The sequence below is a fragment of the Brachycentrus maculatus genome, unplaced genomic scaffold (genome assembly GCF_059751285.1).
Source record: "Brachycentrus maculatus isolate JH-2025_06_01 unplaced genomic scaffold, ASM5975128v1 h1tg000032l, whole genome shotgun sequence".
In the NCBI taxonomy this organism is placed as follows: domain Eukaryota; kingdom Metazoa; phylum Arthropoda; class Insecta; order Trichoptera; family Brachycentridae; genus Brachycentrus; species Brachycentrus maculatus.
The window spans coordinates 156,676-171,904 of NW_028280786.1; the positions used below are offsets into that span (position 1 = coordinate 156,676).

At 31.2% G+C, this 15,229-nt stretch overlaps 1 protein-coding gene across 2 annotated transcripts in view; it reads right to left on the reverse strand.

The window, feature by feature from the left end:
* sog (chordin short gastrulation) overlaps positions 1–15,229 on the reverse strand; it is a 213,439-nt gene that overhangs the window by 66,296 nt on the left and 131,914 nt on the right. For both annotated transcript variants that reach the window (XM_088272792.1, XM_088272801.1), the window contains exon 4: positions 1,491–1,623. In XM_088272792.1, coding sequence (XP_088128918.1) covers positions 1,491–1,623 — 133 coding nt within the window. The remainder of the gene's footprint in view (positions 1–1,490; positions 1,624–15,229) is intronic.

Genomic DNA, 15,229 nt, shown 5'->3' on the forward strand with positions numbered 1-15,229 from the left:
ACGGAGAGTAGTAGTTGAATGAATTGCGGTATTTATGCATTTTTATTTTTATTATTATTTTTACCAACCTTAACAGATCAGAATATAATCAAATAGTTTAATTTTTTTACGTTATAGTAGATTAAATGGCACATAAAAATAAATAAAATATGTAGTTCAAGTATAAAAAAGTATTATCAGAAAGAATCAATCTTGGAGCAAGCTAGTTTTTCTTGACTTTACATCAACTTAAAGTTTAATTTAAAAACACATCTTGCTAACGAAGTATTATTTTAATAATAAATCAATATTTTCTATTATTTTGGAATGTCCCCTTTGATGTGCTCTCAAAAACGGATACTCTATGTAAATTTTGGCAAAACTGTAATAACCTTTTGAATGTGCGTATATATACATGATCAAATATCAGTGCTATACTTTTCGACTATTTGAATTTCTATTTGAGTATTCGGAGATATCGCTCACTCCTTTCAAGAACGTCATAAATCAAAAAACTTAATTTTTCAGGGGACGTTTTTAAAGTTTAAAACACAATGTATAAAAAATAAATATCAAGCCACTTATTGAACTTTTTACTGTGCAACAGATCTTTTTAGGTAAAACCTGAAGGTTTTTTCTCCATTTCAAAAATATTAAGTATATTTAAAAAAAGAATTAAACAATACCTTTTCTTCAAAATGCAAAAACAACATTTTCTGCCCTATAGCGGGTAAATATTAAGTGAAAAATATGCCTCTTTTACTGGGATATAGTACATTTTCTGAGCATTCCGAATACATGCACAACTGAAAATTGACGATTTTTTATTTATGACGTTCTTGAAAGGATTTATCTGGCGCTTTAATTAAAAATATTGTAAAAAAATACTTATGCTTATTAATTAACTAACCATCACGACGCTTCCCCACAGGGGTAGACAGAGAGAATAGAACACCACACCGATCTGTCTTTGCAAACAATCTTCGCATCTTCCGCATTCATGCATCTCCTCATATATATATGCCCGCCAACTATTCAGAATCCTGACCTAACCAATTTCAAGTGTTTTAAATACTTGATCATGCCAAGTTTTCCTCGGTCCTCCCCTGCTTAATGTTTATTAATTTTTAGTTTAATTTAATTGAAAATATGGAAGAATTCAAAAACATGAGTACAGTATATATGTATAAAATTTTCCGTATTTTTAGAAACAACTCGATACAATGAAATGGTCTTAAATATTATTGTCTAGTATTTTGTTAACATATACCTGAAATATGAAGAGTTCGTGTTTTTTTTAAATCTTAATATGTATAAGTAGGGTACGCAAACAAAAAGATACATATATTATGAACAATATCTCTTAATAATATCGTAGATCAGAAAATAAAGGATACTTGAGCGCAAGTTATACAAAATGCAGATAACTTTAATATGTAAGCATAGCTATATGAAATTAAAAGTTTATTTGACAGTATAAATATGCATTTAATAGTGAAATTGTGGCTTACTGTAAAGGTCTCCAGGACACGTTTTGCAGCATCTTCCAGGATGGAGAACAGGATCATCACAAGTCGGCTTGGGACATTCGTTCTTGATGTTTCTGCATTGGACCTTTGCAACGTTCCGCTTCTTTTTATGCACCTGGAAAAAAATGACATTTTAATTTTTTTTTCATATTATTTTTTGACATCTCATCAAAGATTAAGAAGAATATGGAAGTCTGGGCATTTAAGGGGCTGACGACCGTCATAAGCTGGTTTAATTGATCACTTTACACACGTGTAACGTTCACCAATTCTACCCATTATTGACAACCACACTACTCAAATTCTTGGATGTTCTATATATATGAACCGATTTCGAAACGTTGCTCAACTTCACTAGAGACATATATTGGTGAGATGAATTTCTGCTTAGTAAAAAGAAGCTTTTTACTAAGCAGAAATTCTTTTATTAGTATGTGAGATCCGAATCCTGGATTATGTGTGTGATACACATGAGAAACGCCAGAAAATATAGTTTTCGTTTTTATTATTTAAGCTTATAATTTGACCAGATAATTTATTTACAACATTTTGAGTGTGTCCAAATACTTCACAAATATATTTTTTTAATCCAAATTATCATTTTTGAAAGTAATGGTAGAGGTGGGCGAAGTAATAACTAGAGGTGGGGTTAAGGGTTAGGACTTAGTTTAATAGGAAAATTTAACAAGGTTTCAATTATAAGTAATCAACATGTTATTCTATGTGCAAAGTAAATGCCAAATCAATAAATAAAGTAGTATTTTTTTATTAAGTAGAACTATATTTCAAGAATATTCCAAGAATAAAATCGCAAGAATCTCATGTATTAGCTATGTTTCATCCCTTAGAGAATTTAATGATGGGGGATAAAAAAAACCCGTCGAATTCCAACAAACATAATAATTTATTATTAGATTAAAACCAATATTTTTAGCTTTTCCACTTTTTTATTTGACCAGCGACCGGGTTTCGTCGTTACCGACATCATCAGATGTCGGTACGACGAAACCCGGTCGCTGGTCAAATAAAAAAGTGGAAAAGCTAAAAATATTGGTTTTAATCTAATAATAAATTAAAAATGCAATTCCATCACGAAGTGTCAGTGGATAATATAAATCTATTAAACATAATAATTATTAACCAATTCGTGTGTAGTTTTTTTTAATACATATAACACTGTTTTTGTTGAATTAATTTTAATTCTAACATTCCTAAGTGGAACTGCACTTTTAAGTGTAAAAGAATTAAAACTGTAAAAAAACTTTCTACATTTATTTTAGTAAAACACAGCCGTTTAATAAATAAAATGAAGTTTAAAAGCTGTTTGTTGGTTGTTTTATTCTTACATAATCTTGTATTCCTTATGTGACTACTACCTGTGGTAAAAGTCATATTTAAGCGCTAAACTCAAAATAATTGTTACAAATTCACCCTTAATATAACAACTTAAGTGGAAAAATAAACAAAATGAATCTAGGAATAAGGAAAAATTCATAAATGTGATATCAATTAAATGAGTATGTTGAAGTATTTTACATATATATGTATATGAAACATATCACTCACTTCTTTCAAAAACGTCATAAATAAAAATAAAAATTCAGGAGAACGTTTTCAAAGTTTAAAAATATAATACAATATATTAAAAATAAATATCAAGTCACTTATTGAACTTTTAACTGTGCAACAGATCTTTTTAGGTAAAATTTAAAGGTTTTTTCTCCATTTGATAAATATTTAGTATATTTAAAAAAATAATTAAACAATACCTTTTCTTCAAAATGCAAAAACAACACTATCTGCCCTGTAGCGGGTAAATATTATGTTAAAAATATGCCTCTTTTGCTGGGATAAAGAACATTTTATGGGCATTCCGAAAACATGCACAACTGAAAATTGAAGATTTTTGATTTATGACGTTCTTAAAAGGAGTGAGCGATTTATGTACCTAATGAATTAATATATCCCTTCCGATTTTTCTATCTTAGTTTGCGAAAATTGAAAAATTTCATTTCCCCTTCACGAAGGACGTAGTTATGGCAATGTAGGTCTGGTAATGTTGTAAATAAAGCTAGGCGTATGTATTAGTTTGACATAAATATGTGAATTGACAATTGACTACAGTTGCGAGATCAAATCGGTATTAGAGAATCGTAGTATCGAATACCGCCCGCCAGGGGTGGCTGTCAATATTTGGATAAGGGGCTCGCGGGTGGTTTTCTCACTATATCACAATCATCATTTAATGTTTTCAATATTTAAAAAAAAATATGTAAAAGCACTAAATTTATGAACAGTCTTCTTGAAATGTTTTTGTTGTTCAATTAATCATTACTTATATTTTTTTAAATAATTTTAATTGTATTAATTATACGTGTAAAACAGAAGTAGGTTTTTAAAGTGATTTTTTTTTGCAAAATATTTCATCTTTATTTTTTGTCCATCAATAATAATATTTCTTCTTTTTCGTAGAAGCGTGTCATGTCAGGTCTTTGTCCTTGTCTTGGGGTGCTCTAAACAACGCCTCGACGGTTCTAATCCCCTTCCAATCTCATATATTCCGGAGCCAGGACATTAGTCTTCTACTGACACCTCGTCGACCTTCTATTTTGCCTTTTATATTTGAATGCAATAGCTCGGATTTCTCTCCTCTAAGCACACTCCCCAGATAGGATACCTTCCGGTCTTTGATATCAGTTAGCAATCGTTTTTTCTTCTCTTGATCTTAGCACATTCACGTGGCTTACCATATTCATTGATTTTTATTTAATCATAAACAAAATTACAAATTATAATCATGTGCCCTCACTGAATTTTCCCGTCCCCAAGGCATATTTAAAAATATTTATTTATTAAATCAATTTTTTTAAATTATTACGATATGTTATCTAATACTCATGACCAAATTTTAAATCCACCTTATTTCATTATCCAATTATGAATAACTGTTTTTATATTTAGTTTCTGTTTGTAATGACTTTATATATAAGGAAACCTGATCCACAGGATGCGTAATATTCTTCTTTGTAAAATTTTACTTTGATTTTTCATTTTTCAAATTTTTGTACGAAGGGGCTCTTGTGGGCTTGCCGAGCCCCCGCAGCCAGCCCTGCCATTCGCCGATATATGGCGGAGCGATCCAGCCGGATTAGAAAGTACCGCCCGTTATGGGAGAACATCTAGGGCCGCCGCCACCGAGAGGCTACATCTGACATTTGGCGCCAAACGCCATTACGATAAACCAAAATGGCGGCTACACGAATCAATCGATGGCACACGGAACACGGATGGCGTACCAGGAAACGGGCCCATATTGTTTCCATCATAATGCGAGCATATTTATTGTCCGCCGCAGCTTGTAGTTCACCTTCGGAGTCGCCGGGTCAGCTAACCGACGCTCGGCGGCGGGACTTAGCACCCGTTCACACTGCGACCGACCGATGGAAAAAGACCACGTACCTACCTTAACACATTAGTTATTAAACTTTCCTTTATAAATATTCTCAATATTATTAATATTTAAAGCACTTACTTTGTGGTAAGTCATTTTTACTTTTTTTTAAGAAAATTTTAATAATATTAGCATATAACTACTCACCGACATTTTTATGTCTACCGGTTTCGAGACGTACCCGTCTCTTCGTCAAAAGACACGGGAGTCAAAATATTAAACACCAATAATAAAGTGTTAAATCTAAATAATATGGAAAAAAATTACATTAGGAAAGCACTTAAAAATGATGTTCTTCTAATTAACAACCAAATAAATTTTACTTATAGTCCATTGTTTGATTCAACATCGGTTAAGCAGAATTCGTCAGTATCCAATTCAAACCCCGCCCACTCCTTACATCCTACGAGTTTATAAGTTGATTCATTAATATGTTTAATTGTAGTGCATGTTTAACTTCGGCTCGTATGTCTGTTGCTGAAACCTTTAGTGCATGTTGGTCTTCGGGTCGACCAAAAATCGCATGTGTTAGACATTTTGTGTAATTTTAAGTATGTGAATGGTGCTATGGTGGTGAAGGGTGGTATTGTTTGCATGCTGTTGTAGTGATTGTCCTGACGAAGAGACGGGTACGTCTCGAAACCGGTAGACATAAAAATCTCGGTGAGTATACAACCACTGGTGGTGAAGGGTGGTATTGTTTGCATGCTGTTGTAGTGATTGTCCTGACGAAGAGACGGGTACGTCTCGAAACCGGTAGACATAAAAATCTCGGTGAGTGGTTGTATACTAATATTATTAACATATTTGTAAAAAAAAAGTTTTCTTTCGTAACCTGCAATGTTATAACCACATTACTATTTATCATTAGAATCCTAACTGTCCATCAAACCTCCTCCCGTAGTTTTTCCCTCTACTTCCTTCCCTAAACTCCTTTTTTCTTTTGCCTTCCGTATTATCATCTTTTGTAATTTACGTTTTTTAAATGTCGATTTGTAATTTATGTATTTTTTAATGTTCAAGTACTATCTACCCTCTGATGGCAAACAGCTATATATGGTATCAAACGTTTTGATTAATATCACTAGTCTGTTTTTGGTTGGTTGGAAAGTATTGCTCTTTAGCAACAAGCACGCCAATGTACTTATTTCTTTAATTCATTGATTCTGCAGTCACTTTGTGGTAAAATCTATCCATTTTTAATTATCGTTTTACTTAGTTAATACCACTATTTCTTAAAATCTACTGTGACACGTGTTTTGATGCATTCCGCATCATTTTCAAACACCGTATGTGAAGCTAATTCTAAAGCTAGAGTTGGGTCCTTGAGACGATGAAAGTTGAAGAGGGGGTATACCAAGTAAAACATTAATTAAAATTACTTTTTTCTTTTCAGTACATAAGTTTAAATAAATAAATAAAAGTACGTCGATATTCATATCGTAGTGTGTCCTAATTTTCACATAATTTGTCTGGGACTTGAGCTTTCATCTTTCCCTTTTCCCCTTTTCCTCCCTCCCATCCCTCTTCCAGGTATTTATATTAAATAACATATGTGAATACCTATTTTTTGTTACTCATTAATGTTAATTTATTTATATTGTTCTGTAAAATTTCCAAATACAATAAAATGTAATAAATCCACCGTTTAGAGCATTTAAAAAAAACGTTAAGAACGTTTTTATTTTCTTGAATGTTTTTTGCTGATACTTTGCGGCACATTTTTTATAAATTTAAAATAATAATATTTAATAAAAAAGACTCAAACTCTGACCCCATCCCTGAATATGACGAGGTGCTTGTCAAAAAAGATTGAAAAAAGGCACCAAAAATAAAAGATATTAAAACCATAGTTTCAGTTTTATTTATTTTATAAATGTTATTATTCATCAATTTCTACAGTGATGACAATTTTTTTTTTAAATAAAAACATTAACTTTTAAAAAAAATCATTAAAGTGTGAATACAGCGGATTCCTGGTTCCCACCCTAATGTATGGAAGTTAAGCGTGGAGTTGGCAAAAAATGATGAAAGTAGATTGAATGCAGTCCGAATGCGATCCTTCGGATGAATGTGCAGCAAAAAGATCTAAGATAGATGTCCGAAATTGTGAAACAAGGAAAAAATTCAAAGCTAAAATAATTATTATCGAAAAAAAATTAAGATGGTTTTGACATGTAGAACGAATGAGTGAGGAAAGAACGGTAAAACAAATTTTATTATGAGTCGAATGTAGTTCGCAGACAGAGTGGTATGGCTTTCTATTCTCTCCGCCTACCCTGCAGTGAAGCGGCGTAATGGTCAGTTAGTTAGTTATGATAAATACATGTGCAATGTACACTGCGATTTTTCGTGTATATTCTAGCGTTTTGTCGGTACCGTCTGGACACAGTGGGCAGGAGGACTAACATCACGACTCACTTATATTGGTGAGAAAAATCATTATCTGCTGTGCCAATACAAGATCAAACTTAGCAAAACGAGATAAATTAAATGATGCAGAAAACGAATCACAATCAGAAACAGCGCCATAAATCTTTCTTTTTTTAACATCTTGCTAGCTACACAACTTTATGCAGACCAGATATTTCTTGCAGTTGGTTCGATATAATAATATTCAACATTTAATTTTCACGTACCTTTCAGTAATCGTAATGGATAATTATATCTAAAATAGACTCGTTTAAGAACGTGAACAGATTTGCTGTTTATATTAGATTGGTGATAAAACAAAGTTGATATGCAAAATCAGAAACTGGAGCTTTTTAAGGACCGCATCGACTTCCCTGACAATAATATTACATCTATGATATTTAGACAAATTACAAAACATGCAGTCGAACTCCGGAAATCCAAAATTATTGGGGCTAAGGCCGGATTTGGAAATGTCCGGATAAGACAAGAAATTTGTGCATACAGTACAAACATACGCTGCAGTAGTTACGTTTTACGCACCTTTTACTTGTAAATTATTTCAATAAATCAACTTTTAACAATTCAATCTAATATTACAGTACATATTTGAGTTGTAACACAGGTACAGTACTCTATGCTTTATTAATTTTTCGATAATTTTTAAACATTATCGGTTATTATATGTAATGATAAATGAGTTCTTCAGTCTTCGCGTGTTTTCATAACGTTTTTCTACAAATGTTTTTCTTAAATACTTTATATGAATTTCCCGGGATTTCGGATTTCCGGGATACTACTATAACTGCATGTATGGTAAATATACTTAATAAAAATGTTACGATTATTTGTCATAGTTTGACCCCCCTAGGAGTTTTACCCTAGGACCCCTCTAATACGGTATCTAAAGGTACAGCTAGTGTGTATGTGTGTGTGTGTGTGTATATATATATATATATATATATATATATATATATATATATATATATATATATATATATATATATATATATATATATATATATATATATATATATATATATATATATATATATATATATATATAATATATATATATATATATATATATATATATAGATAAAAATGTATAAATTTATATATACATATACTGAAAACTTCACTAAATGAGGAAGAATTAAAATGTTCGCATATAAAAGGTATAAATTAACATATTCTGCAAGTAAGTTCAAGCGTTGAGCAGGAAAGTGAGGAATGGCCTTAATTAAGTATCGTTAGTAATATAAATTGTATGTCAGCAACATTCAACGGCACTAATAGCAAAATAAACTATTTACTCGGCTACTGATTATTTTGCTTACATCTGATGTTATGATTTTCACTCCACACGAATGTACATTTTCCACGAAATTATTTATTTACGCAATTAAAATGGCAAGAACTAAAAAAAAAACAATTCATTAATATTACACATTGAGCAATAAACTAGGTTGAATAATTGTCATTTCTAATTTATTATTAGATTAAAACCAATATTTTAAGCTTTTCCACTTTTTTATTTGACCAGCGACCGGGTTTCGTCGTTACCGACATCATCAGACTGGTGAGAGGCTATACAAATTGTTATGTTATATATAAAAGAAGGCAGGAGTTGATAACATAACAATATAATAAAAGATATATATATAAAAGAAGGCAGGAGTTGATAACATAACAATATAACATAACAATTTGTATAGCCTCTCACCAGTCTGATGATGTCGGTAACGACGAAACCCGGTCGCTGGTCAAATAAAAAAGTGGAAAAGCTAAAAATATTGGTTTTAATCTAATAATAAATTAAAAATGCAATTCCATCACGAAGTGTCAGTGGATAATATAAAAATTGTCATTTCGATTTGTTTTTAATGTTTTTTTTTTAATAAGCATAAAAACCACAAATCTTAAAATTTCATGAAAGTAGAAATATTATTATTTTAATTAAATTAAACACTTGAATAATCCACTGAATTGAGTTTTATTTTTATTAATGACTAGTTTCAAAAACGACAATTGTTTTCATCTTCTGGTATAAATTAAAACAGTTGAAAGAAGTTGAAATCAATTGTCGTTTTCGAAACTAGTCATAAATAAAAATAAAACTCAATTTAGTGGATTACTCAAGTGCTTAATTTAATTAAAATAATCATGTCATTCCATAAAGTTAATGCCGAATCAATAAATAATAGAAATATTATAATAAACGAGTGTACAAAATATGAATACATTTATTAGTTACCATAGAAATTTCATCATTTAGTCACATTTTTATAATTTATTTTTGAGGAAAATTGAACATGATCAAGTATATATTTCAAATACTTGAAAGTGGTAAGTCAGGAGTCGGAATAATCGGCGTGTACGTATGAGGAGATGCATGAATATGGAAGAGGCGAAGATTGTTTGCAAAAAACAGATTGGTGTGGGGTTCTATTCTCTTTGCCTACACCTGGGAGAAACGGCATGATGGTAAATTATTTTACATTATTCTAAATTTTATTTCATCACTCCGTTTCGGTAAATATGAAATTCATTCAAACATCGTTTTGATATTGAAAAAAAAAAACGGAATATATATATGTATATATATATATATATATATATATATATATATATATATATATATATATATATATATATATATATATATATATAACTATATATATATATATATATATATATATATATATATATATATATATATATATATATATATATATATATATATATATATATATATATATATATATTTATATATTTATATATATATATATATATATATATATATATATATATATATATATATATATATATATATATATATATATATATATATATATATATATATATATATATATATATATATATATATATATATATATATATATATATATATATATATATATATATATATATATATATATATATATATATATTTATATAATATTAATCAAAATTGCTTATAGATTCGTTTACTGGAAATTGAACCTTTACCGACCGATTAATTAAAATAATAATCTGAATAGAATTGTATTAAGACCACGGTCGATGTAGTAGTGCAAAATTTATTGATTATTGATATTTCCTATTGATTTGTATGACATTCGACCTTTTGTGACGTGCCATTTAGAAACACGGCGTGCTCGAATATACGAGCGCGGCCTAATAAATCTCTCACGAATAATAATCGATACAGCAAACCTTTTTGTTCATAAACTATAATACAGTAAAACCTCGATATAACGGACCTCTGTGTAACAAACTTCGGATATAATGAACAAAAAATCTGGTCAAATGTAAAAAATAAATAAAAAGTCTTTTAACATTATGTGTTACATTCTCTGGCCAATGTCTGTACACGACGGATTCTTCGTCTTTGGACACGTTGCGCGTGGCAATGAAAATAGCCTGGAACGACTGGTTGTAATCGGTCGCCTGGAGGGGAAGAGAAGGAGAGTAAGATCCCCACACGATGCGAAGCAGGCACCTCGGAGGTTGGAGCGCTACGTGCAGCGCAATCAAAGGATAACTGGAGAAGAGTTATTGCTTCGACAAGGGTCACAACCCTCAGTAATGACGAATAAGAAGAATATTATAAGTAACTAACTAACCATCACGCCGCTTCCCCGCAGAGGTAGGCAGAGAGAATCGAACGCCACATCACTCTGTCTTTGCAAACACTATTCGCCTCTTCTACATTCATGCATCTCCTCATACACACCCGACGATTAATACGACTCCTGACCCGGCGTCTTTCAAGTATTTGACAACCATGATTGTTCCAAGTTTTCCTCGGTCTTCCTCTGCTTTTTTTTTCAACTACATTCATTAGAATATTAACTACATAAGAATATTATACATGCTTAAATTCAAGTGTCGCCGCATGTAAACAATTTTACGGCCATGATAATGACAAATTATGTCTCAAAACTTCAAAAGTCCATACAAATACTGATTCCTTTTTCAAAGCAGGATTTACGAAAGCAAGCGCGTTGATATCAAACAGCAACGTTACTTCACGGCGAGTGTCCGAAGACAATAAATACAATTTTGTTTGTGTTTTGTATTGTTTATTTATATTTAAATATAATGTTAATATTTTTTTTTTAAAGTATTTTTATTTACTTTAAAACTGTTATTACAAAACGGACACCCTACTTAGTCCGTTATATCGAGGTTTTACTGTACCTTTATACAACATACAAACGTACATTCAAAGTAATCTTGAACGTTCAGTACTTCGTAGTAATTTACCTATCAGTAAAGTTCGCCATACAGCCCAGTCGCTGTACACAGTAAAATCGATGAAAAGTATATAATAATTAAACTTCTATATATATTTTTCTATTTCCTTTTTTCTAGTAATACGTCTTTGAATTTCATTATTTAAAACTTCTTTATTCATTCAATATTTAGGCATTTTATCATTAAAAAATGTTTACATATAAATAAGCGTATTGGGTGTATATTAGTTTCTTTTTTATAGGTAACCAGTTGAGTATTTCTTTCATTTTCTCTACATTTTTATTTTTATTTTTCTTAAGACTAAGTATTCCTTAACTCGCAACTAAATTTTCTCTAAATCCATGTAACATTTTACGCAAATGATTTTTTAGTTAAAACGCGGTTTTTGCGTTGAAAAAATAAAATTTTCTTCCAGATATTTATATGGTTTTTAAAAGAAAAGAGTCATTTAAAGGTGTGAAATTAAAAAATTGCAAATTATAATAATCTGTACAAATTTAAAAAAAATATATATCCAATATACATTCTTTAAAAAAACGAGCGTCAGGACATATCCAGCCCTGAGAGCGGTTTTGCGCATTCTGATTTGAATGGTTGAGATCTGGGCCTTAAGCAATATTATCATAGCTTTCTTTGAAAGAATCTCCAATTCATATTATTATTAACATCTCATCAAAGATGAAGAAGAATATGGAAGTCTGGGCAATCCAGATTTTGTGAACTAGTATTTGGACACACTCAAAATGTTGTGAATCTCCAATCCGTTTACATTTCCTCTATAACATTTTGAGTGTGTCCAAATATATAGAACATCCAAGAATTTGAGTGGTGTGGTTTTCAATAATGTGTGTAAAGTGATCACTTAAACCAGCCTATGGCGGTCGTAAGCCCCGTAAATGCCCAGACTTATTGCCCATATTATTCTTCAACCATATTGAGATGTAAAAATACTATGAAAATGACACCTTTAATTGGAGATAATCAAGATTTGTGAACAAGTATTTGGACACACTCAAAATGTTAATAAATTTCCTTCATTGACCGAAACCATGCGACATGAAGAATTATATTTTATATTACTGGACTTTTGATGGATAACTTTTAACCCTTTCCACTCTGACCATTTTTTCTCATAACTGATCAGCTACTCTGATCAAAGAAATGCGACGTTTTTCTAACATTAATATTAATATTTTGATTCCCTAATTTTGGGACACTCTATCTGGCAATTCGTATGACCATGTTAATTAAGGTTAACTGTATTTATCTGAAATATTTTTGGTAGAATATACTTGATGAGAAATCAGTGATTAAAGTTATACCTGCGCCGGGCCAGACATTGTGCCCCACGGAGCTGCCTACTAGAATAACACGGGCCGGAATGTCTGGCCTACAGAGTGGTAAGAGTTAAGTGCTGTTAGTTTTAGTTTTGTTCGCCTCCGTAGTGTTATGGTCAGCACGCTTGGCCACCGTTCTGGAGATCCCGGGTTCGATTCCCAAGAGAGGTCAAATAAATTTAAGTGATTTTTTTACTCTAATATTTATTGAATATGACCCTGGACTGGTACCTGAAGCGGAGGACTGATCACCTTTCCTTCATGTGTTAATGATCAAGATAACACTGCGTTTGTATAATGTAGTGCCCTATGCACCATTGGGGTGTGGATAAAGGTTTTGAAGTTTTTCTCAAGATTGAAATCTGATCGCGAGACATAACACACTTCTTCCAGCGGGCATTGTGTCGTGAGGCAGGGCCTATGGTGTTTGAATATGGCGGAGATCCTAAGCGGTAGAGTGGCGATACATCAGCGTGGAGGGCTTTGACCATGTCCGCCGCGACTTTCTAGTTGGTGAGGTCTACTGTCCATATATGCACCGGACCACCTCGCGTACGTATATGGCTTCCCGGCGAACACAGCGAGATGCACCGTTCAGCTGCATAGCTCGGCCTATGTACGGACGAGCGCGCCGAGCGCGTTCTCCAATTCTCGCCAGAAGGCTCTCGTCGCGAAACCCTAATTCAGTAGCAATCGGAGAATTTCGATTAATCGAAACTGTGTGGCGCCTGCCTTGTGAAATTCGGTAGTGTAAAGGCAAAGGCAAAAATCTGTCAAATTTCATTTCATTTTCTAAGTTTGTTCCACAAAATGTCAAAAATAGTGTATTCATAATCTGGCAAAAAGGATCTGTAGTTGCAATAATAATTTAGTTTAAATAAGATATGTACATATAATAAAACATAAAATAAATGAGTTATTTCATTTCACAAGTATTATTTTGAAACTAACTAAAGTATTGTAAGTTAGTACTTATTTTAAGATTTTTTCAACGTATTTTTTTATTAATTAACGGTTTTATCTGAAATTCTAAACTAGTATTATACATTCAAATACACGATAAAATAATGTATTAAATCGTTTTAAAACATTATGCTTTGTCAACATTAAGTAGCGTTTTAGGAGTTCAGTTCATTTCGAAAATTCGATGTAGATAGCGTCTCATACGCCTGAAAACAAGGCGTAATTTATTTTATATATATTTTTTGTTTGTTTACGTTTGTAGATAACGGTTAGTTGATAACATTCACCAAACATCTCAAAATTGACAAAAATATAGTTAGAATACTTTACGTAGGGCATGTCGATAAGATGGTCATTTGAATTTTACTGTATGAATTTTACTTTTGGTCATTGCTTATAACTTTGCCATTTTAAATCCAGTTGGTGATCCGCATTGTCGGGAAGTTGTTGAAACCGACAATTTGATTTTTATTAAATTTAATTTAATTAAATTTTACTTTGGGACTATTATTTCTTATAACATTAGAATTTTGAAACCAGTTGTTGGTCCGCATTGTCAGGATTTTGATATAACCAACTAACTAACATAGCAATTTAAAAAAATCTTTAATTTATTTTTACTTAACGATTATTTTTTACGACTCGTAATCTTTTGTTATTTGTAGACATAGTATTACATGATGAAACTTTGAACGTTCTTTGAAAATAATTATGTTAAAAAGTTGTTTTAATATCATACTAGTTAAGATAAAAAATCGTCATTTTAGAGCTCTAAATATTCACTTCCGCTATATTTATTGTCCGACAAAAAAAAATTCTTGAACAGTGTAAACAAAATATTTCTAACAAGTTATGATTTCCCGAAAGTATCGAAAGACATTTTAAAACTTTTAATCACAACCGAAGCAAAATAAATATTTTATCTACATTTCTACGTCTAGTCTATTTTATTGGTATCGGGCATTCCGACATTCTTGCACAATTTATTACTTAAATCTAGAAAATTCTATTACGTGTTGAATTATTGAATGCTATGTTTTCGTTACTTAGCAGTAATAATCCACTTATTCTTATTAATGTCCATAACACGGGATAGATAAAATTAATGGCCGAGCCCAGCGTCGGGGAGAAGATCAAAAGATTAATCAACGAATTCTCCTGTCGGGATGTCAACAGAACATTGTACGAAAGAGAAATGTGAAAAATCTCAATGTATCCGATGCGAGATTTCAAAGATCGCGAAATACTTTTCGCGAATGTGCGTTTCATTTCAGTGGTCGCGCGATAAATAAAAT